The sequence below is a fragment of the Carassius gibelio genome, chromosome B16 (genome assembly GCF_023724105.1).
Source record: "Carassius gibelio isolate Cgi1373 ecotype wild population from Czech Republic chromosome B16, carGib1.2-hapl.c, whole genome shotgun sequence".
Classification (NCBI taxonomy): Eukaryota; Metazoa; Chordata; class Actinopteri; order Cypriniformes; family Cyprinidae; genus Carassius; species Carassius gibelio.
The window spans coordinates 16,381,088-16,406,517 of NC_068411.1; the positions used below are offsets into that span (position 1 = coordinate 16,381,088).

The 25,430-nt window shown below is 36.8% G+C and overlaps 2 protein-coding genes across 6 annotated transcripts in view; both read right to left on the reverse strand.

Moving 5' to 3' along the window:
- Positions 1-1,250, reverse strand: part of ddr1 (discoidin domain receptor tyrosine kinase 1) — a 31,954-nt gene extending 30,704 nt beyond the window's left edge. For all 4 annotated transcript variants that reach the window (XM_052578103.1, XM_052578101.1, XM_052578102.1 and 1 more), the window contains exon 1: positions 911-1,250. The gene's annotated coding sequence lies outside the window, so the exon portion shown is untranslated. The remainder of the gene's footprint in view (positions 1-910) is intronic.
- A 13,931-nt stretch (positions 1,251-15,181) lies between these two features.
- gnl1 (guanine nucleotide binding protein-like 1) lies at positions 15,182-25,012 on the reverse strand. Of its 2 annotated transcripts, XM_052578930.1 has the most exons (13): positions 24,806-24,950; positions 22,625-22,695; positions 22,122-22,275; positions 21,869-22,005; positions 20,230-20,381; positions 19,388-19,459; positions 18,931-19,123; positions 18,740-18,838; positions 18,473-18,655; positions 17,416-17,594; positions 17,131-17,305; positions 16,854-16,994; positions 15,182-16,577 (listed from the first exon to the last, which is right to left on the reverse strand). In XM_052578930.1, the coding sequence occupies exons 4-13, from the start codon at positions 21,894-21,896 to the stop codon at positions 16,327-16,329; spliced, it is 1,473 nt and encodes a 490-aa protein (XP_052434890.1). In that variant the 5' UTR covers positions 21,897-22,005; positions 22,122-22,275; positions 22,625-22,695; positions 24,806-24,950; the 3' UTR covers positions 15,182-16,326. The 2 variants fall into 2 exon arrangements, with proteins under 2 accessions (XP_052434890.1, XP_052434889.1); XM_052578929.1 differs by lacking the exon at positions 22,625-22,695 and having other exon boundaries at positions 24,806-25,012.
- Between the last annotated feature and the right edge of the window lie 418 nt (positions 25,013-25,430).

Here is a 25,430-nt window from a genome sequence, read left to right on the forward strand (position 1 = left end):
TACTTTATTAGTTTCATTTATACATGTTTAGTGATAGCGGTCACTAGATCAGTTTTAATTCGATTTGTTCCTCTGAAAGATAATATCTGATTAAAAAGTGTACATTGTTTATGTAATTTCTCCATTCAAGAAGTTAAAAACACATGTGCTCAACAATTATGATTGAATCGGTTAACGTGGTAAACCATCATTTACAAGCTGTAAATAATTTCATACACCAAGAGCAATGGTAAATCAGTGGATAAGGTCTGATAAGTATTCTGCATAACTCTTACAGGTTTAACACCATGACTCGGCAGTCTAGCGTGCTTTTGAGACTGCTCTGCAATAACAGTTTACAGCAAGATTGCGGTATCTAATAAATACTAACTTACGCGTAATGCCGGGGCCACAGGTGGGTAAATATACCACCAGTATGACCCACAGCAGTTTTCAAGTCATTTTACGTATTGTTCTAATAAATGATCCCATTGAACCCTGGTTCCAGGTATCATAACCATAACTAGGGACCATTTCAGTTCCCCGGGCGGGTGCGAATAACAACTTCACAAACAAAACAGCACGACTCCACACCAGACCGAGCGCATTCACGGTACCGTGGCAGACGTCCAAACTCCTCACACACACACACACACACACACACACACACCGAGACTCTTGGACGCCACGCACGAGACAGTTAAATTCACTCGCGCGACGAGTTAACACATTTGAGCGCAGTCTAAAACAACTAACGTTAGGAGGTTAATGGAAAGCCAAATGCGTTTCCACGCGGTGGTCGAAACAACACTCATTTCCGAATATCTACAGTGCATTTGCTAAAAACGACATAGTAAAAGTAACGTCTGACAGTTTGCTGACCATAGACAAACTACACTTATGTTATTTAATTTATTTTCTTATTACTTACCTAGAAGTCTGTCAGACCGCGAAAACGTTTCCAAATGTGTCGCCTGATCTGTTTAATCCGAGTTGTTCACTTTGGCAGGTTGTTTATATAATAGGTAAATATAGTCTGGCACAGTCTTATGAGTTTGTGCTTAAAGCCACAAAAGCACCAATAAATAAACCGAGTCAAGAAAGCAAAGGCAAAAAGTTTCTGAAAGGAGGCAAGCTGTACGTCCAACGCTCGGAAAGGTTTGTAAGGATGAATATTCTGTAAGATCCGACTCTGGCGTCCTTATTTATTTCTCAATCAGTGCTTCTCTCTCCGCGCGCTCACAAGCGCTTAGCTTTTAGACCTCTTCCTCTTCCCCTCAGGGCTTGCAAACACGACCAGGTGCTCATTTACATAGCTGCACTAGCTGCGTCCAATGGCAGCCCTCAATCAGGTGCTTCTTTGAATATTTCATGAGGCAACTGACCAATCCGGAGCGAGTAAAGCAAGGAACCCGTGACCTGGCTGCTCCGCTGTAAATGATACTCAGCGCTTACCTCTGAGAGGCTTAAAAAGTGTAACATTAACGGATAGATTTTGGGAATATGAAATTTAATATTGCTGGTAAGGAAACAACAGGATTTACCTTGTTAACCCTTTCCGGTGTCCACCGTAAATATAGTACTCGCTACATTTCTAATAACTAAACATGGATGGCTTTTTCCCTTCAGAGTTTGATGTTAGCGTCAATAAACAAGCCTTTGTGGTGTTAAAAGATGGCATTATTACAGAGTAAAACTACAGCAATATACCATTATGTCCTGAGGCAAGACAGTAAAGATAGTGTTAACAGACTAAAACCTGAGCTCAGAGGCAATAAGGAGGAAAAGTAAAAGAAACCTCGTTAGATTAAAAGGTTCAGACACTAGATTCTGCAGATGTACAAATAAAGGAGAATGAACGGGTGTGGTGCTTTAATCTCAGTGAAAAATTATATTAAAGGTAAATAAGAAGGCTAGAGAAGGGTGGTGAGTGAGTGAAAAAGCTATTCCACAGCTATGTGTTGCTACTTGCCCATCCACTGGAAGGAGATGGGAATTGGAAACTTGTTGGCAGTCATTCAGTAACACTGAGATAAATAGTGGACAGAGAGAAACAGCAGCCTACCAAGTCAATATTGTTTCTCAAAGCCTACTGACCGCAGGCATCGTGTATGAGCATGAGCACGTGTGAAGGTATTGCTTTTTATGGCATGGAAAGAATTTGCACAGAGAAGTGAAGCATATTCGAGAAAAACAGTGAGAGATATCATTTAACATCAGGTTTAAAACTGTTACAAAAGTTTGTTTAAGGAGAGAATGTGTTTAAAGAGAAACAGAGAAGAATTGAAGGAGTTCCAGTTCAAACATTATTTTGAAAGCAGCTTGTTCTTTTGTCCTGTTCGCGCTGAAAGAACAATTGTGCATGACCTGGTTTGACTTTGAATATGATTAACTTTAACTCACACACAGTTTTAATGGTTCAAGATTCTGACCCACATCCCCTGGTTGTTTTATTCTTTCCTCACACTTTGCTTAGTAAAGTTGTCCTTTAAAAAATTCACCCTATTTCATTTCTAAATGCATGTTAAATGTATTTTTTTAATGCATGTTTATTTTTATATAAAAAAAAAAAAAATGTTTGATCAAAATGCAAACTGGAGCTTTCAGTGTAAATTGCAAACATCTCTTTGGTGGCTTACAGAGAACGTCTACAATCATTTAGTCCACTTAAACTGTATACGTATCACAATACAGAAAAAGAGATCTGATGCAACTTCACGCAACTTTAAAGTTGACATGAAATGGTAATTCACTCCTCTTTTCTAAATGCATCTTAATGGTTTTATTTTTAACATTTTATGCATGCATATATTATTATTATTATTTGATTTATTTTGATATATTTTAACACTTTTTTGTCATTTTTAACCAAAATTTCACTCTTCAATGATAAGGCAGACTTTTCTGTGGTGACATATGCCAGACTTTTCCTATCATTTTCCTTGGATACAAATTACAATACAAAGAAATGATCTGTCGCTGTTTCCATTACATCATGACTTTAAATTACTGACTGGTTCAGTGGGTGCTCTTCTGTAGTTAAAAAAGTTGGGAGAGGTTTCAATGCTGAATTTTATGTTCCAAGTGATTCAACTAATCTTCAGGTTTTATAATGAAAATCAATACTGTGAAAGGTATTTCACCACATTGCAATAAAGCTGAGGGTGCATCCCATGAACAGATCTCAGTTTACAGGGTGCCAGAAGAAAAGACAGGAACTATAACTTTTCGACTGAGTTAGAAAATGGAATGCCTCCTCCAAAGGCTTAACTTGTGATATAACCTGATTACTTCTTCCACTCCTTCTTCTTTTCCCCACTTCCCTCTCTGTTTTACACTCCCTCCTTTTTTTATCTCTCCCCAGCTACCCTAGTTTTATGTGTTGCTCTGGCAATCTGCGATCCCCCTGTAATGTTGCAATGACCTTTGCACATTGTTTCTTTGGTTTCCACTACTTGGACTAGCTTTGTCTCACTCTCTGATTCCTTCTCTTCCTGAAAAAAGGTCCTCTGTGTTACGCTTTCCACCCCCACCCCCCACCCTCTCTCTCTCTCTCTCTCTCTCTCTTTCTCTCTTAGGTTTATGAAGTTATTTTTGATTCAAAACAACTGAACACCTGTGGCAGTGCGATTTGTAGTTGTAGAGAAAAGCCACACATGTGTATCAGTAAATTTGAAGCCACAGAGAGAAATGTTTTAAGAGTTGCAAACCTGTAGACTTTTTTTCTCTCTCACAAACACAACACAACAGTTACACCTTCTCAAATTCTTCATTGCAGATGCACAAATCCTATTCTACAAATCACACATTTAGAAACTCGTACGCTCGCTTTTTTGAAACAATTGCTGCAGTGAATGTGGTGCAAAACACATTTACACACCCGCATCAAGAAATGTGAAGTCGTGGAGAAATGTTGAACATCCGCAAATCAGTACGTGAATTCATCAAATGAGAGTTGCGCACTTGCAGAATATTTTCTCAGAAATGTCTTGTATATTTTTCTAACACCAACACAAAGTACATAACTACATCTGCTTGAATCTGCTGCGATGAATCTCAAACACCGTCTTTCGCTTTCAAGTGACAAGTTTCGCACTCTCCCTTTTGCACCGAGATATTTGGTTCAAAAGTGATTTGTGCATCTGTAGAGGTAGTGGGCGGGACTATTTAGAAATTACAGAATTTCAGCCAATCAGAAGAGCTACTGAGCCGGTAGATATACGCCCCAAGCAGTTTTACGCCCCTGTTGTTCCGCATGCGTCCAGTAGGAGGAGGCTGCAGACCTATGACCTACTGTAAACTGTATTATTTATATTTATTTATAAACTGTTTTTATATTTATTTATAAACTGTTTTGTATAGACTGACTGATATATGATGTTGTGAATTTATATTAAGTTATATTTAGATATTAACCATATTCAGGCCATTAGATATACAGCACTGTGTAATCATATGGATCCTAAATGAAATATTTGCTGTACAATTCACAATTGCTCATCATACAGCAACAAAACATGTCCTACATAGCTTTTTAAGAAGAAAAACACAATTTAACCCTTTTCTAAAGTTCCAAGGGTCATTTAAAAGAAAGAGACAACATTGTTGTTCAAAAAGAATTATTTATTAACACCATGACTTGGTTATTTCTTAACAGCATGACTCCTGTAGATGACTCTCCTATGGCTTGCCACTATTCTTTAATTGTTTCTTTATCCTGCTGTCAAAGTGATACCACTCACTGATAAAAATAATAAAAAAGCAAAAGTTGCATAGTGGTATAAACAATGGTTATTTATATATTATGGCAGGATGTCATGTTTCAACATTTTGTCCTTTATAGGATCCTTACAGTAGCTTGCGTCAATGACAGGTCCTCGCAGTAATTTCTCCTCAGCCTCCAAGATGGACACATGTTTCACAACAGCAAGAGCACAGATGATGGACTACCAGAGAAAGATTTATCAGAGCCCAAATAAGCCAAGCATCATTTAGCATTTTTATTTTTTATTTTTTTACAACAAAATCAAAAGTGCCTTTTCTGTATTAAGCACAAAACTATTATTTTATAGCAATGGTCTAACATTATGGATAAACTATTTGACATGAAAAACAATGTGAATATGACACCATGAGTCTATGCTCAGCAACGAGCCAAAGTAGCTCTTCTGATTGGCTGAAATTCTGTAATTTCTAAATAGTCCCGCCCACTACCTCTACAGATGCACAAATCACTTTTGAACCAAATATCTCGGTGCAAAAGGGAGAGCGCGAAACTTGTCACTTGAAAGCGAAAGACGGTGTTTGAGATTCATCGCAGCTGATTCAAGCAGCTGTAGTTATGTACTTTGTGTTGGTGTTAGAAAAATATACAAGACATTTCTGAGAAAATATTCTACAAGTGTGCAACTCTCATTTGATCAATTCACGTACTGATTTGCGGATGTTCAACATTTCTCCACGACTTCACATTTCTTGAAGCGGGTGTGTAAATGCGTTTTGCTCCACATTCACTGCAGCAATTGTTTCAAAAAAGCGAGCGTACGAGTTTCTAAATGTGTGATTTGTAGAATAGGATTTGTGCATCTGCAATGAAGAATTTGAGAAGGTGTAACTGTTGTGTTGTGTTTGTGAGAGAGAAAAAAAGTCTACAGGTTTGCAACTCTTAAAACATTTCTCTCTGTGACTTCAAATTTACTGATACACATGTGTGGCTTTTCTCTACAACTACAAATCACACTGCCACAGGTGTTCAGTTGTTTTGAATCAAAAATAACTTCATATAGGTTCAGCTAAACAGGCCTGATCCTGTGTGGAATTCACTGTGAAGGATGGAGAGGGAAGAGTGAAGTGTGGCTGAAAGGAGAAGGAGGTAAATCTAATCCGAGTGAAAAGTGAAGCTGGTTAGAGTGAAAAAGAGAAAGTCAGGGAAGCGCGACGCATTTGAAAGAGCCTGATAGTTAAAGAGTTTTACCCCCCTGAGAAGCCAGTAATGCATGACATTTTAATACATTTTAATGAAATTGAAAAACGGAGGTTATGTAAGGCATGTAGAATCAGCGAACAATAACAGTTTCACAAAATGTGAATAATGAATTCAATTAAAAGACAGTTCAGAAGACGTGAAATAAAGTGCACACATCTGTTATAAAATGTCCCTCACACGGATCCAGGGTGTGAATAAAGGCCTCCTGTAGCAAATCATTGTGTTTTTGTAAGATAAATATCCATATTTCAAACCTGTCCAGGTTTCTCTTTGTGAGGTTTGGTTAGCAGTGACTGAAATGCATCTTAACACACAACTGCCAGTGTGCATGGAGAGGATCTTGAGAGTCCAGGAGCTTCAAACACCTGTCGGCTTTTTTACAGCTGCCATTACAATACAGTTCATTTGTTTGACAGAAACTTTCCTTAATAAATCTTCATCTGACCAAGATCTTATGTGCTCTAAATCACTCACAAATATTGTAACGGTTCAATAATCTCTATTTGCTTTTTGCAAAATATATATATTTTTTGTTTTGATGCCTTTTGCAAGACATTAGACGTTTCATACTTTTCATTTTCAGAAAGATCTTTCTTCCTCACCATATTTCATGAGAACTGTAACTTTCTTAATAATGTGGAACAACCTCTTTAAGTAGGGTTTCCATTTACCTAAGAAGACCTGGCAAACTATTGACCAAACCAGTCTGAGATTGATACCAGTTACCTGAAATGATATGAAAAACAACTCAAACAAAAACTCTTTATTGCACCGAAATCCTATTGATAGCTCACTTGCATTATAATTTGGAATAAATAATTTGCATTTGTTCTAGACACATGGACAGACAACACAGAAAGGTACAAATGCAGTTTATGGTCAAATAGTGAAATTAAATGCCATAAATTACTTTAAAAAGCTGCCAAGTTGCATAAATGTACAAGGTCAATGATGAGAGAGAAAGAGCATGAATACCAACATAATAGTTTGCATATAAAGCATTCCATATTTTAACAGTTCACTTTCAACGGTGTCATCTCTACGATTTATGTAATTAAATGCTGATTAAAGTGAGAAAGCACAGATCATATGTACACCCATGAGTCCACATGTATGCACCCCTCCCCATCAACACACACACAGCTGTTGAGGGGCAGAGCGGCTTGATCACTCTCACAATGTCAGGCTTGCAGAATGTGGGGAAGCGTCACAAACTGGCATTCCACTCATTCCCTTACCAAAGCACATAATCTATCCTTCTCTCCCCCTTACTCGCTATGGATCCCTCCCGCTACATCAGTTACCAATGTGACACACATAAATCCTCCCCCATCTTCACACACACTTGAAGAATAGTAGGACACTCTCTGTTCTGTCCTCTCCGGTGTCCCGTTTCATAATGGCTGGTTGTCTCAGGGGCCCAGAGGTTCGAGAGCTTCTCTAAAGTGTCATAAGAGCGTAAAAAGACACGGATGATCCAGGGAGGCAGTATAGAAGGAGGGTGTGTGTGTATTTTGTGAAATGAGATCAGTCACATTTGGTGTCTGAGGCTCAAAGGAATGTATGGCTTTTGACTTTGTCCTGTTTGCATGTGTGTGTGATGTCGCAAGACAATGACAGTGACAGAGGGAGATTCCTCCTGGTGTTATGTTATCATCACATCACATTACTGATGAAATATTAGACACTGTATGCAAGTCAGACATGTTTTTAAAAGTTGGATGAAGGATGATGTACACAGATCCTTGTTTAAAGTATACATACCCTGATGAAATATCACTTCTTACTTGAAAATATAAGCACTTGTTTTAATCATAATGACTAAAAGTACTTTCCTTTGAATGTATTAAATGTATGCTAATCTATAATAATATTATTTTATTTATATTAATATTAGTGCTGTCAAACGATTAATCGCATCCTATATAAAAGTTTTTGTTTATATAAAATATGTGTGTATACTGTGTATATTTATTATGTATATATAAATAGAAACACATATATACAGTATTTAAGGTAAATATGTTATGTTTATATATTAAATATATTTAAAAGTAATATAAAATATATTAATATAAATATATATACATGTAAATATTTTCTAAATATATACTGTATTTGTGTGTATTTATATATACATAATAAATAAATACAGTGCATATACATATGTTATGTAAAAAAACTTATTTTGAAAGCGATTAATAATGATTAATTGTTTGACAGCACAAATTATTATTATTATTATTATTAATTCTAAAAACATTTACCAATAATAACACTATTATTATTAATTTAAACATTTAGAAATTAATATTATAATTATAAAAAAATATATTTATAATGTTATTATGAAAAAAAAAACGAATTATTATTTTAAAAATTGCTAGTCTAATGTTCCAGACACATATTTTTTTCTGAAATACTGTTAAATAAAAATATTAATTATTAATAAATTATGCACTCAGAAAGAGTGAAGTAAAAGTTTCCCTAAAATTCAGATGCTAAATATTAAGTAATAAAATACAAAATTAAAACCACTGAACATACTGATCATAGTGCAAGATGCTAAAAACAACAGTGAGGAGCATTGCAGGTCAAAGAGTTCCATCTAGAGCTGGTTTACCCAGACCAACAATTAAACAAAACAGAGCAAATTGACCCAAGAACATATCAGGCGTGAACCATCTCTTAGTTTGTGTCATCAACAATCGCATTGAGTTTCTTTAGGCTTTTTATATTGCATTGATTATGGTTAGCATTTACCTATTCTGTGTTAAACATATTAGTTTGCACAATCGAAGATACTGACCATTTTAGGTTACTCTCTTGAAGCTTTTCCGAAAGGTGAAGGTGTCAGAGGTCACAGGGTCAGGTTGCAGCCGCGGGTGGGAGTCTGGGTGGGGGTCAAAAGGGTGTCAGTTCTCTGATCTCTCTTTTTTTGGGGGGGTACTGGGAAGTAAAACTGCACAAGGCACAACCTCTGCTGCTTCATCACTGATATCAGTCACCTCACATAGCTGGAGGATGTTCTGTTTGAGTCTGCTTCAATGTTTTCATGGATCTAAAGTCTGTCAAATCATGCTGACCGACTTCTGTTATAACCGTCCTTTCAATCAGAAACTGACAGCAGAGAAGCACAACTGCTGGAAAAGAGGCTTAGCTTCAGTGTGATGAGGTTATTTCCAGACCCATAGTCATTTCCTGAACAGTAATCCCACTTATTATTTGTTGAGCCTATTCTTTTCTATGTTGTGTAGTTTTCTAAGATGTATTTGCATAGTCATTAATCATGTTTACCCCAATTGAGAATCTATATATCTATATCTTTCTTTTGTGGGCCTGAATATTAATTCATTCATAAATAGTTATGTTGTGTCTGATTTTTTGTTTTCTCTCTCTAAGGAAAATCTCCTTGAAAGATTAAAACAGATGGGTTAGTGTGACCGCAGGTGTTCTTTAGCAGACGGTAATTGTGTTTGTGTCTGTCTGTGTTTTTGTGTCATGTGGTTAGATGTTTTCCCTCTGCTGACCGCTTACATTATATACGGCAAGACTCAGGATTTGCAGAAAGTTCACCCCCAAATTAAAATGATATCATTGTTTACTCTTAAGTAATTTACCAAACCTGTATGACTTTTTTTCTTCTGTGGAACATGAAAGAAGACATTGTGAAGAATGTTCTAGCCTCTCTGTGTCATGTAGGCCATACATCAAAGATGAACTTTCAGAAAAGGACACAAAGTCACCATAAAAGTCTCAAGTTTTAAATATAAAATATTTGAGGAACAGATAAAAATGTAAGTATTTTTAGATCAAGTTTAATCAAAACTAAATGTATTTATAAAGCACCTTCACAACTAAAGTTTGGAGTATACCAAAGTGATTTATGATTTCATAAGAGTAAAGTAGAATATACAATAATTACAAATAAGAAATTGTATTAGGGAAGGAGATAAATCAATCAAAAATAAATGCCACAAGTGGACGAAAATTTTGAAATCTGGTCTATCTGTCAATGGTGCATTCATGAGAGTAAATGATTGTTTTGAGTGAGATACCTTCAATGAATCTTTGCAACTAAATGAAAAAAGTATCTAAATGTACTAAAACTGGAATAAAATACAAATATAACTTCATTTCAAGCACAAAAGAAAATTACAAAAACATTAGTAGTTACGCCAATTAAAAAAAAAATAATAATAATAAATAAATATTATAGTTACTAAAAGATGTCACATGATGTCAGGCATCTTGAAATATACTAAAATGGGTCATTTGGGCCACTTGTATGATTTTGTTCATGATGCTTCTAGTATCCATTTATTGTAATTTACTTGAAAAGAGCAACTAGTAAAAATTTTTATAAAAAAATCATGTTCCACAGCAGGGTGAATACAAGATGATAGAAATGTCATTTTTGGGTCAGCTATCCCTTTAAGGCAGAATTTGATTCTCCTCAAATGACTGTTATTTTCTGTCTCTGCGCTGAGTGTATGAGTGCTTAACAATGTTAATGACGGTTGAGTCAGGGTGTGGTGATCAGGTAGGTCCGCCTTTATTACAGCCCATCATAGGGGGTTATTTCAAACTGTCTCCATGGAAACAAGAGCAGGGAGGGTCTAATTCTGCATTGACTGTGTGTGTGATGACACAACTGTCCCGCTCGCTCTCTTCCTGTCTGTTCCTGCTCTGTCTGGCTTCACAGTGAGAGTGAGTGGGGGGTTACTGGGATTTTGGGTATGAGTGCCATTGCAATGCAGTGAGAGCTCAAGCTAAAAATACCTATTGACACATAGACTCTAACAAACATGGTGAGCAGCAAACAGTCCCACCACCCTAAACACACACACACACATGTGGAAAACAATTTAGAGTGTTAAAAAGTGATGACAATGCACAACATCGCTCAGTGGATCTGTAAAATCTCTGTGATGTGTTTTATACACTGTTTTTAGGCTATATGAGTTTATTCTAGGTGGCTTACGGTGGTGCTGTGATATGTCACAATACCGTTTGATGATAATTAATTATGTCAGTACTATTGTGTGCCAGCATAGTTTGACCTCTCTGGCTTGCCGTACTGAAAGCAGAGTTTAGATTTGGGCAGAAGGCAGGACACCTAATAGGCTACACTTCACTGCCATCACCAGCACTAGAAACAACTGTCTGCTCATAAATTACACTGAACGCACTGAAATAAATGTAGGGGAAACTCCTATCCAAATATATACAATAAACACTATAAATCATTTTTAGACTCAAAATCATGAACAAAATGTGTTTATGTAGCTGAGTAAGGTCCTCTTAATAGAGCTCTTCAATCATGTGGTCAGTTTATAAACTGGAAGGCTAATTCACTAAATCCTACTCAAGACATAGAAAGGCCTGTTTCCACTGCAAAGGAAAAGTTAAAGACAAAGGTTATGTAACATTATTTCTTGTAATATAGACTTAATAACACTCAATATGACGTATAGCTCGCAATTGCAACTTTTTTTTCTCAATGATGACTTAAATCTTACAATTGCAATATAATATTTTCACTGTAAAAAAAGCTGACCTAACTCAAAACCGCAGTCAACTTGTTTAGTGAACTCAACTAGCTACTGAGAACTTACAAATTTTAGTTCATATAATGAATGAAAAGCAGTGTGCTGAATTAAAAAGAACGGTCACATTAACTAAAGATTATTTAGCATTTAGCAATACTAATCCTATTTAGCAATCCTCTTGCATTTTTAAAACTTAAAATATGGGCAGTGTCTGCCTCTTAAAAACTAAAGACAAAGATAAATGTATCAAATTCAGAAGTTCCAATGAGATGCACATATACCTCAACACACGATTATCAAAGCTTACTGACAGTGACAATGGCAGCAGCAGCATAAATTAAGAATGCAAAACAATGCTAATATTTTATTTGTAATAATCACCATAAAATGTTTTCAGACTGCAATGCATGCTAGGGAACTTGCACAATATTGTTCAGTCTAATGTTGTTTGTTCAGATGACTGAATTTAGAAAGTCGGGAGAGCATTTGGACATGTTGTTAGCAAACTGAGTATCTAAGTATGGTAAACAAACCAACTTTTACAAGTATTCTTATTCAGGTCGCACAAATTAACTGATAAACAATAAACTGACACCTACCAAAAATTATTTGTTACAAGCTACTTTCTTACATTTGTAATTAAGAAAGTTTTAACAAGTTGGATTTTTTTACAGTGTTAAGTCACAAATATGAAAAATAGAAGTTTCATGTACAGCAGACAATTGAAAGTCAAAAGTGAAAGTGACGTGACATTCAGCCAAGTGGTGACCCATACTCAGAATTCATGATCTGCATTCAACTCATCCAAAGTGCACACACACAGAGCAGTGAACACACACACACACACTGTGAGAACACAGCCGGAGCAGTGGGCAACCATTTATGCTGCAGCGCCGGGGGAGCAGTTGGGGGTTCGATGCCTTGCTCAAGGGCACCTAAGTCGTGTAATTGCCAGCCCGGGATTCGAACCCACAACCCTAGGGTTAGGAGTCAAACTCTCAAACCACTAGGCCACAAAAAAAAAAAAATCACAATATTGTAAAATTTTGATTTTTTTTTTTTAAATTGTGACTATAAATTGTGACTTCTTGTAATTGTAACATATCTTGCAATTGCGACTTCATTTCTGTTTTTCAGAATTTGGATTTTATATTGCTCTGTGAATTTATTATTATACAAGTGAACATAAAAATTCAAATTCTTTATGCAACATGTGCCTTATATTTTAAAATTGTTTCGTCTTGTAAATGCAACTTTATTTTTCCCAATAGTAACTTCACATTGCCAATTACAAGATTCTTGTCATTTTTCTAATAATCGTGTCACATCTTTTCATTCTTACGTTATTTATTTGCAAATATGACAAGTTTATTTCTTGCAATTGTGACTATCATTACACAATCTCACAATCCTCTGTTTTACTTTGGCAGAAACAGACTTCCATATTAGGACTCTTTTACAGATTTATGTATTAAGTTGTAGAACATAAAAGCCTCTTCAGGCAAGTTAATAAACCTTATATTATCCACAAACAGAAAACTTCAATAACGCTTTCAAAATTCTAGTCTCATGTCTGTAAAAGATTTCATCATGTGGTCAAATATCACTGCAACCATAAATATTGTGGAGCTACGAGACCAGTGGTATTCCTTGGTGTGCCAGTGTTATCAGTTCCCTCGAAGAAGAGAAGACCAAATCCCACTTCAGCATTTTCTTCAGATACTGAAGCACACAACTTCCATTTATCATTCAGGGTTATATACTTCAAGCTGCATTTATCATTTTACTGTTGAAGACATTAATCAACCAGACATCCTAACTGGGAAATCCTTTCATGTGACGAATGGTATATGGCTAACAGAGTCTGCCAAAATCACCAGATGTCTAAACAAGCAAATTAACACCAATCAGATTAGAGCTGTGTCTGGTTTCTGATTAACCCCTGCGTGACCGATGGTGTGTTTACCATTATTCACCCTGATAAAAACTCAGCCTTTGTCTCCGTCAATACCAGACCCTTGATTATAATGTTTAAAGCCAGACTGGTATAATAGGACTAATTAATTCACTCTTTGTCGATTCGTGGGTGTTGCAGACTGGTTATGTACGTCATGTGAAAAGCAGGCTGCTCTACACTAATGCAACACATATGGACAGCACAAGCATGACCAATGACTCCTGTTAAAGACCACAGAATTTCATTTGGATAATTTATGAGGTCACGGTTGAGTGAAATATGAGACTAGCACAGAGCTGTCGGTGGTTACAAACTGGCAAATAGTTTTACACAATCTATACTACAGGAAATTAGTGAGTTGTGTTTTACCCTTTTTTCAGAGGGGAAGATTATTTGTCTTGGTCATTATGAGCAAATTATTCTTGTTAGGCACTGTAACATATCCAAGTCACACTCAAAACCACAAGCATGTTTAAAAGTATTCCCTGTTTAATTAGAAATGGATTATAATTACATTACTTGATTTCCTGATTGTGGGGCAATATTCAAATAAGACAGGAATGCTTCATTGTCTCGATAATGCTGCAGTGTTTACTGCCGGGAAATGATGATTAGTGATGTGATGGGATGCATTGCCATGTGATCTCATCGCCAGTGATTTTCAAAGGTTTCATGTCCTAAGTGTGTTGCTGTAAAGCTCATAATTAGTACCAGTCAGAAGTGTGGACACACCTACTCTTTTTTATGATTACTATTTTCCATATGCTACAATAATAGTAATTAAGACTATGAAAAAACACTGATTGGAAGCTTGGGAATTATGGAACGAGCAAAATTGTTAAATCTTAAATTTAGCTTCTTTAAAGCAGCTACTCTTTACCTTGATAACAGATTTTTAGAAACCGCACTCTCGCAGACAAATGAGGTAACCACTTGCTTTTCCAACTGTTTTAAGACTGGTTCATGCAGAACATATTTTTGTGCTCCACTGCAGCTTTTTAAATGTATTTCTATGTAAACAAATGGTAAACAGACATAATTTATAACTGCGTTGAGTTTTCAAAGTGATTTTAACTCTGTAATGCCTGACATTTTTAAGTTTTCTTAATTTCTTTAACCATACCTTCACACAAAATCTAAGATAAATAAGTGTTTGCATATGCTTTTATCGAGTATCATATCTGATACATCAGGCTTTCATGGCTCAGGTTACAGTGAGAATATGGAGCACACACTTGTGAAGGACAAAAATACCTTATTTATAATGAGAGGCCTAAACGGAGCAAAAATATGCCATTCAGCGCAGTTGCGATTATTTACACGACCAAAAATAAAATGAAATTCTGACAGCTTGTAACTCAGTGAGCTCTTTAGAACAGCATAGCAAACTACTTAAATGCAAATAAATATTATTAGGCACGATGTATCTCTTAGTAGTTTGCCTGAAATTCTTTTTTACAGTAAATGCTAAGTTTTATAACCAAACTCTTTAGTTTGTATTGTGAAAAAAAGTGAAACACTTTTGTGATTGGTTTATTAGATGTTAATTTGCTATTTAATTCAAATGTCAAAGTATAAATTTCCAGTCTAAATGTGTAGGTTTCATTTATTTATGCCTACATTAAACTTTTAATTACAATATATCATTAACATACTGTTTGACATTAGTAGCTGTGTCCTCGTGCAAAAATAACAATGAGAAAAGAGTCAGGGGAACATATTTATTGCAGAGGGCTGGTTCTGTATAATAACATTTTAATAAAGAAAGAATGATCCACACAATATCACACCCACACAAACAAAGACACACCCACATGAAATCCCTACACAAGGGCTGCAGGACAGGGGGCTGAAAAGCAGGAAGCCAGCACCCTTGTATCGGTATCTCTGCACATCATCACTGTAACCGGAGTCCTAGCAAAAGTGCACAAACTTGAGTTCTTCAAAACCAACCCACTCTCTAACAAATGCACTTTTTAGTCCAAAACAACATAAAATCTTTAAGTGGCTTGTGTTAGTGTGCATGTGTAATGTGCGTTACACAATCTCACTTCTATAACTGGAACTCTTCTTTTCGGTCTGTAAACTTTGCATAGTCCAGAACATCACTCCCACCGCAACTCTAAACAACACCTTCATTGCCTGCATAATAATCGTATATATCTGCTCAGAAATTAAAGTATTCAACAATAAAAGACTGCTGGTTGCTGCCGCTTGCTTTAAAATGTGCTTTTTATCAGAACAATCTTCTGAGGTCAAGAGGCTGTCCCTGGCCTCGATCTCGATTCCTCAAACTCGGCTGGTTCTGCCCTGCACGCAGAGATTTATGAGATTGAGGATAAAATACATTCACGTGGGCAACTCACTGTTGGAGGTCAAAGCAGTGACCTTTGACCTCACCTGACCTTTGGCATCACTGCTTTGAGATCGATGATTGATATTTATTTAGTAACACTAATTGCACAATCACTGGTTGTACGGACATTCCTTCTGCCCTCTCAAAAAGGGAAAAGGCTGCATGCAGGAGGTACAAAAGTTTTCCAAACATTGATACATTTCTGATGATGATAAATGAAAAGCAGGGAAGGTACAGAGAGGCTGCAAAATAGACAAAACCAGCACACACAAAAAAAAAATAATAGAATGGGGAGATTGTGGTCTATATGATGGGCTGTAGAAGTATGCAACAAATGTCAAATGATAAAAAAACAAAAGGAGTAGCATTTAAATTCCAAACTTTATAAAGTCCTTTGATTGACAGGTTGCAGATTGAAATGAGATGGTCATCAAGAGATCAGTGATGAATAAGAGACTGGAATGCATGAACATGGAATGAGTGTGAATCACATCCCTCACTCACACTCGTTCTCTCCCAGCACAGTGAACATGTTGAGAGTGAGGCCCTTCCTGTCAGCCTTCACGGTATCATCTTCATCATCTCCATCAGCATCCTCATCATCGTCGGCATCCCGATCATTGTCCTCCTCCAGCTCAGAACTGGATTCGCCCTCGTCGTCTTCCCTGTCACCACACTCATCCTCTTCTTCCTTACTTCCTTGTAGAGCAGTGATCTCGGCCTGGTCTGGGTGTGATTCCCATTCATCTGAAGAAATGGTAACTGTATTTAAAAGTACTGTTGTAGCTTCTTAATTTATTAATACATGGCAGATACAGATGAAACATTCAACAATGTAATAAAAAGTTTTTGGGGTCCATCTTACAAAGGTCTTTCCAAGTTTTCCCTATTAAAAATGACTTTCAAAATTGGGCCAACCAAAAACAAACGTTGGTGCTACAGTATTCTGATAATACAGAAATTACACATCAAATCTGGTCATGAGTGGTGGATGACATGAATGATAGTGGTTTGACCTCTGACCTTTACTCTGAGTGTATCCAGGTGGTCGCAGGCATAGGCACAGCCGTCCGTCGATGGCTAAACGCAGGAGACTGTTGGCTGATCGATAGACATCGTTACGGGCCGCCTTAGCAGTTTTATACCCTCTCCTCTCGGCCCATGCTAAAAAAATTAAAAAACAAAACAAAAACAAATGTGACCATTGAAAAACCAATAAAAACAACTTCAGCTCTCCAAGTTTCTCCTTCCAGTTAAATGTTAAATATGAAATGAATGGTGCCATATGCAGGACAAGCACCTTCACACACATCCCATGCTGTCCAGTCCTGTGTTTTAGGGTCTTTTGGGGTTCCTGGGCTGTTGTCAGGATGTGTCAGCTTTAACACAGGCAGGAAGTCGATCCGTTCACACAAGTATCCTACAGAACTGTAAGGCTCCTGTAGCTGGGACACTGGATATATACCAGCCAAGATCTATTTGAGAAAATAAATCGCACACACACACACACACACACACATAAACATAAAACACAGACTGGATGACTTAACTTTTCATAAATGATACAGACTCATGCTGGTTTTACCTGTAGTTGCTTGTCCACTTGGGAAGGGAAGACAAGCCCCGGACAGTCACACAGTTTAACAGTGGGAGTGAGGTAGTATGTTTGGAAATATTTAGTGTGACCTGGGGTTCGAGACACGCTCACAACCTTCCTGCCGACCAGACTATTCAGCACTGAAGATTTGCCAACATTAGGAAAACCTGGAGAAAGTGCCAAAAACCTCAATATTAGTTTTAGGGTGCATTCACACCTGTCTTGTTTGATTCTATTGATCCGAACTCAAGTTCGTTTCCCCCTTTGGTGCAGATCTTTTGGGCAGGTGTGAATACAGCACTCATGTGCGGACCTAACAACCGAACTGAGACCCAGCTGAAGAGGTGGTCTCGGTCTGCTTCCAAACGAACTCTGGTATGGTTGAATGGATAAACCAATGAATGGATGACCTTGAGCACACGTTTGGTTTTGTTTACAGTTTCTGGTTCACTTGCAAAAAGGGCAGTGTGAAAGTGAACCACAAAAAAAAAAAAAAAAAAAAAATAATAATAATAATAATAATAATAATAAATATATATATATATATATTTTTTTTTTTTTTTGGTCCGGACCAAAGCAAGTGAACTGACAGACTTTTCTAGTGTGAATACACCCTTAAACTAAATAATGAATTTAAATGTACACATGAAGGAGAAGATACTTCAAATAAGATATATGTAACTGATATTGATGTTGAACAACAATACTGGTTCAGTTTAAGCATGAAATGGGCATCATGATAATCTTTTCTTCTCGGTTTTCACACGTATTTGAGTGAAATGGCTTCTTGAACGAAAAAAAAAAAAAAAACGTAGTAGAGCGTGACTTGACTTTGTTCATTGTTGTTATTTGCTAAATTGAGCTTTTTCATTCGAGTGACAGGTTGCTATGAGGGAGTTTATTTTCTCAACCTCGTGCCAATGCATGTGATCAGAAAACAGATGTTGCAGCGGCGGTTTTGGATTAAAGATTATGAAGGAACATACTTTTTTTTTTTTTATATAATGTGCACAATCAAATCTCAAACTTTAATCTCAGATATTACCTATGCAGCCCAATGTTAGCACTCCATCTTTATAAAGTTCTTGCGTGGGGCTGTTCATTTCCATGGCAACGTCACTATGATGCTCCATCAACACAGATTCCGATCCATCATCAGCTTGATCCCCCTCTGTTCCCACAGCAACAGCATCCCTCTGGATCTTCTTCTCCCAGCTACTCAAATCCACTATAAATAACAACCATCATCATTTATTACTCCCCTTTGATTTCCACTGCTGATATTTTGTTGTCTAGGAGGAAGTTGTCTAACCTCTTCCTGCTGTGATCTCCTGACACGCTCTCATGATGTGAAACGGTCCTCCAGCCTGATTCCATCCTGCTTTCTTCGTCATCCTCTTCTTCTGTAGAACTGCAGAGAGTACAGATGAAGGGGATTTATTCTTGTCTATTTTGTTCGGTCATATTGTAGATAAAGCACTGATTCTGGAAAGACTCTCTCACGTGTGCTGTAGGCTTGTCCCGGGTGCGAGGTAAAGCAGACACAGTGCAGGCGTGGGAACTGTTTAGTCAGGTAGTGTTTCCATGCCAAAACCAGCGGGGCGGGACACAAGTCCACCTTATTGAGCACCAGGATGATGTACTTCTTTAACTCACCAGTGATGTAGTGATACAGAGCAGGAGGAAACTGCAGCACCTGCAGACAGAGGGATAATGTTTGCTTGCACTGAATGATGCTACACTGGCATCCACAGCACCCTTCTTTTGCTCAAAATGTATAACACAATACAAAAAGTGAATTTTCCGAGAGTAATACAATCTCTGGCCCCCCCTAGTGGAGATTTTATTACTTCAGTTTGCATTATCTGACACTCCCACATTTAGAGTAAAGCCTATGCAAGTTTGATGATCTTTTGAAAACTGCTAAAAGTTTCAACAGGAGTCACAGTCGCACACTTACTGTGTGTCTGATATCCACTATGAGGAGAATGACATCAGACATCTCCATTACTCTCCACAGCTGCCTCCACGTCTGGGAAAGAAAGAGTCAGTCAGTCAGACAGCAGTAGAAAAGTATCATTTTTATATATAGTTGTTATTCAGGCTGTCTGAATTTCAGTAATTAACCTTAATCTCTGTTAGTCACATTCTTGTTTGTAGTCTTTTTGCCCACTTGAGGTAAAATAAATGACTTGAGAGGTTTTTGGCTCTGGCATTTTATGGTCTCCTTTTGACACATAAATCCAAAACTATCTGAAAATTGGAGAGCGTTAAAAACAATGAATTGACTGTGATCCAGTGCTCTGCTCAGCTAAGTGGTTGAAACATTTAGATTCACGCTTATGAGTTCTTAGAAAACAAAAGCTTGTTTGCCTTAAAATTATTTGCACAATATTGCGGTGTATCTGTTGTCTGAAGGACTTTCAAAACAAATAAGGAATTATAAAGCCTCTTTTAATGAACCAAATATGCATACTAATTAGTGCTATACATTTTAACGGTTGAGAAAGTGTTGCTCCTTTTGCACATTTAAAAAAAGTGTTTCTCCTTTTGCACCAAGCAAACAACAGTTTTATGTGTCACATAGCTTGAGAAAAGCAACGGCTCATAAACCAGTGAATCTGAACACTTAACAGTGTTTGCTTCCAGCACTGTCTGGCCAAACAGATGCTCAAACTCAATTAAAAAAAAGCTATTTCATTACAGCTATTGACTCAGCAGCAATCAAATACTGTTTGCTGGTAAAAACATTTTTATTTTGTACTTCAGTAGTGTGGTGTTTTCAGACAGAACATGCCTCACCTCGAGATTGTGTTCAAAGTGGCTGAGGGTACCGGGTGGGTTTTTGGAGTGGAGAGCCTCCAGATACTCCAGAAATGACTTCTCCTCTTTCCGCAGCAACTCCTCTCGCTGCATGTTGTAATGCCAGGAGGGCCGCCGTGGGAAATCCAGGCCTGTTATTAGACAAAATGGAAATGAAGTAAGATTTAACAACATGGACCAAAACCAGCATCACGGTAAAATTCTAAATATAGTTATTTTTGCTGGTTATTTGATGACAAAATGGGTAACAGGTTTGAGGTCAGTATGATTATTATTATTTTTAAAAGAATACTTTTATTCAGCAAAGATGCATTAAATAGATGGGCAGCTGTGGCCTAATGGTTAGAGAGAGAGATGGCTGCCCACTGCTCCGGGTGTGTGTTCATGGTGTGTGTGTGTGTGTGTGTGTGTGTGTGTGCACTTGGATGGGTAAAATGCAGATTACAAATTCCAAGTATGGGAATCATACTGTATTTTTAATCAAATGCAACTTTGGTGAGAATATAAAACATTAAAACAATTTTTTAACAGCAGTCTGTGTGTATTTTAATGTTCTGAATTTTAATATTGCAGACATCTCTCAAAAATGTCTCATTTACAGTAAATGGATGTATACAGACACAGCATTTTTGACAAGTCATTGACTAATCTATCTCACAGGAAAGTCACTCTGCACTCTTCTTTTTTGTCAGAGATGCTGCAGCAATTACCTCAAATGCAAAGTTTAGTTTCATAACAGTAGCATTTTATTTTACAGAACTTTCTTAGATAAATACATTGTAAGTACACATACTGTAAAATAAAGTGCCACCTTCATAACACTCTGTTAGGGATGCAACAATACAATTTTTTCAGATCAGATCCAAAAAATTCTGAGTATCGGCTGATTCTGATACCAGCGTAGTTTTTTTAATCAATTTAAATCAAAAGTTGACCTGATCATCACTCTTTTGTGCGATCTACTAAATACAGACAACATCATTTTAATGAAAAATAACAAAAAATATGATACTCTATGACAAAAATACTATTATGAACTAGGTTCGTGGATAATTTAGCTGCAAAGGTTAGTCTAGAAATATCATGAGTTCACAATTTTATATAAACATTCGATTATTTATATAATGCTACGCATAGAGAAGTTCAATTCACCAAGGAAAGAGATATTGATGTGTAGTGTATTATATCAGTGCAATAGTTTATTGAGCCTTTTCTTTTAACAATTTTCAATTTCCGTTACTGTGCGCTCTTGAAGAGAGTGTCACTGTTTTGACAATCGTAACCGAATGTGACGCACAGTTTGAGCGTTGAATGGAGGATGACAGACAGCCACAGGGGAGAAAAGAGTTTACATGAACTTGAAGTGAATGATTTAAAAGTTATCTGTACCTCACATTAAACTATGGAACGGCTTCAGAATACTTGGACTGTGACTTTATGGTGCTTTATAATGTTTTGTGCTTTTGTGAGGCTTAACAATAACAGAATAGTATATGCACAATATGGGATTTGGATCAGTCTCGTCTGACGGATACCCGATCCGGCAGAAAATGCCAGTATCAGATCAATGCATCCCGACACTCTGTCACCACTTTAAGTTACACAGTAGCATAAATACCTTTCTCTTCTGGGTAGATCTGGGACATATCAATCTCTAGCTCCTTTTCTGCCACTGGCTTCAGGATTTTCTCCCTCGCTATTTTCTTCCTCTTCTCCACTTCCTCCTTACTCTCCTTCTCAAAGTGCAGACGGAATCTGCAAACAAGCCATTATAAGATTAACAAACAGGACGATACATGACCCTGTCAAAACATCTCATGTTGAATTAATAAGACAAGCCTGGACTGACTGTTTCACCTGTCCTGACTTACCTGTTGGGGTCATATCTGCTCTCTCTGGTGCCAGGCTGATGGTTGATCCTCCTGATGTCTGTCGTCTCACTGTCTGATGTATCTGACTTTCTGTCTCTGCCAGGTCCTCGCTCCACACTGGCATTTCGGCTACTGTGACTCGAACCGTTTTCTCCTGCGCACAAACACACACACACACACACACGCAAGCTTTAAAGAGTGGTTTTTGTCTTAAACATCTGTCTTTTTTTTTCTTCCTTTAATTATACACTATAGATTGTGAAAAACATCCTGTACCTCCAATCCAGAGTTTCTGCAGGTTTTATGAAGGTAAATTTAAGACTTTAAGACCAAGTAAAGATTTAAAGAATAATGTAAAGATTAAATCAAAACAATGCAAAGAATAGATCGAAATCTAAATGAAAACATCTCAGCAATGGTTCAAAGTTTGAAAATACAACTTCCAATCTCCATTACTTATTAATTCATTTGACAAATAAAAATAGCTACAACCACTTCTGTACCTTCTGATCACATTGCAATTCTTCTTCTGTATTTTTTGTCTTGTTTTCCAGTGCAAATCTGATCTAAGAATCTAAACAAGATACAATGGGTATGAAAAAATTAAATAAAATCATGCTCCACTTTAAGATGTTTGTTCTTGTTTTGAGCATAAATGGAATCAATTTTGTTAAATTTATCAAAAAACATGACTTCAAGTAAATGTATCTTTAAATTTTTAAGCGTTAGAATTTAAGTAAATGCATGTGCTTCCCATGATTTTCATTAATAAAATACCCTGAATACTAGATTGTTACATTATATTTCTCAGCAATGGAGGTGGTAAAATCGCTGTTTTGAAGTAACTGTTTGTAAAGCGAGACAATAGAGCATGCAGGTACACACATCGGTCATCTCTCTCGGTTTCATATTTGAACCTTTTCCAAAAGTGACTATATGACTATGACATCCATCTTTTCACACTGAGGGACTCATATGCAGCTATTACAGAAGGTTCAAACACTCACCGATGCTCCAGAAGGAAAAACCATGAATTAAGAGGCTGAACAGAATGAAGAGGTGTACATTTTTCTCATTTTGTCTAAAAATCATATTTTCTCATTTAGTACTGCCCTTCAGAGACTACAGAAGATAGTTGCATGTTTATCAGAAGTGAAAATAAGTGAGGTTTTCAACCCCCAACTCTTAATGCATGGTTTTTCCTTCTGGAGCATCAGTGAGTGTTTGAACCTTCTGTAATAATTTCATAGTAGTAAAGGAAAGCATGGAAATAGTAAAGTATGAGTCCCTCAGTTGTCCTCAGTGTGAAAAGGTGGATCTCAATCATACAGTCACTTTTGGAAAAAGTTCAAATATGCAGATGCTGGAAAACCAAAGAATGTGCAGGTGCTGGGGGATTTTCCTGAAGAACTGCTCAGGACCAACGCAGGATTCCTCAACAACATATAAACATCTGTTATGTGAAATAGCTTATTCAGAACAGTACAAAAAATATATATCATTTTTTTTCCATGAGCTCTTTTATTTTGTTTAAATATTTTTTTATTCTGCAGGGGTTATGTAAACTTATGAGCACAACTGAATATATACATGTACATAATATATGTTAGTGCTGTCAAACGATTCATTGCATCCAAAATAAAAGTTTTTGTTCACATAGTGTGTACTGTATATATTTTTTATATACAATATAAATACACACACAGTGTATATTTTGAAAATAATTACACACACACACACACATATACACACATACATACATATATATATATATATATATATAAATATATAAATATATAAATATAACAACACTTTTTATTCTGAAATATATGCCTGCATGCATGCATGCATGTGTGGAATATTTAATGCCATGACTTTGTGATATTAAGACTTCTGCTCTTATTTAAGAAATTTCAAGGCCTTAATTTGTGAAAGCACCTTCAGAAACTAGTCATATCCCTCCATAGTTAACACTTTGTTGTCATTATAGTTCCTATGAGAATAGTGCAGTGTGATTTACACTGATAGCATGATTATGAAATTATTAACTAGTTCATATGCACCTGTTTTAACTGGTTTTGCTGTGTATCGGACCTGAACACTTACAGCAGTTAGCAGTTAGCTTTAGTGTGTTGTGTTACGTAACTTCACGCTGAGTCTGCGCACTTATATACCGCATAACACAAGCGCCAACTACAGCAAAACACGAGCTGCTCTAAATGCGTGTCATGATCACCTCCTTTCACAGTTGACAAATCAAAGTCGAAATGTAGCCTAACGTTATATAGAAACATAACTGCTCGGGAGTATAATGTTCGATCTGTCAGGAGCGTTGTTTACTGCACACAAACACCGTATCAAGCTCACTTATGATACATTTCTCCTGTTGCTGAGCGAGAAATTCAGCGTTCCTTCTTGTTTGCAACCCACAAATAAAAATGGCCAAATGCTTTGGTCAGGTCAAGTTTGGTTACAACTTAGCACAACAAACTTACCACACAAAGTATATGCAGAAGCATAGTAGCTCAATGAATGCTCTAATGTGGGGGAACCTGTTTACATTACCACACACTAAATTATAAATCATGAGACAGTGCGTCACGTGGCTAATGTAGCACGTCTGCGAGCGCGTTCAGATCGCGGCGCGCTAACTCGGCTAAGCTAACGTTAGTTAAGTTACCCACCTCTCTTTTTCTCGCGTTTCACCTGGAGCTGCTTCTTTTTCTGTTTGATACTAAAAGGCTTTCTGCGTGGCATGTTCGCATTAGTCAAAAGAGGAAAACAGAGAGAATGCGCGAGGACGTATCCTCCTTGTACGCTTAATATTTACATTCGTGAAATTTCTCCGTTACTCGCGTGGACTTTTCTATGACGCCGCCCACTGACGGGGTGGACGACACCATTATAGTCTTCAGGGATTCAACACCAGGTGTCAGAAATACATTTGATCTAATATGTTCAGTTGCTCTCTGTTCTTTTATTACCTCAGTTCACTTCATGCGACTACCGTTTTACTAAAGTCAAACGATGAAGCAGTTAGTAATTTTGACCCCCATATTTTTGACTAGTGGTGCAGTCTGTCACGTAATTGAAACTGACTATTATACAGTGGAACGTTAGAAACACCATTATTTGAATTAAATGTAAATATAATGAACTACAAATAAATCTGAAAGTGTATACACAGTTAAGCACAAATAATTCAATCCATTGTTTCTTTGACGTCTGACAAACAATTGTTACTCAATAAATCATGAGGGAATTTATAAATCGTATTACAAAAGTTCAAAATCTACAAACAACAAAGAA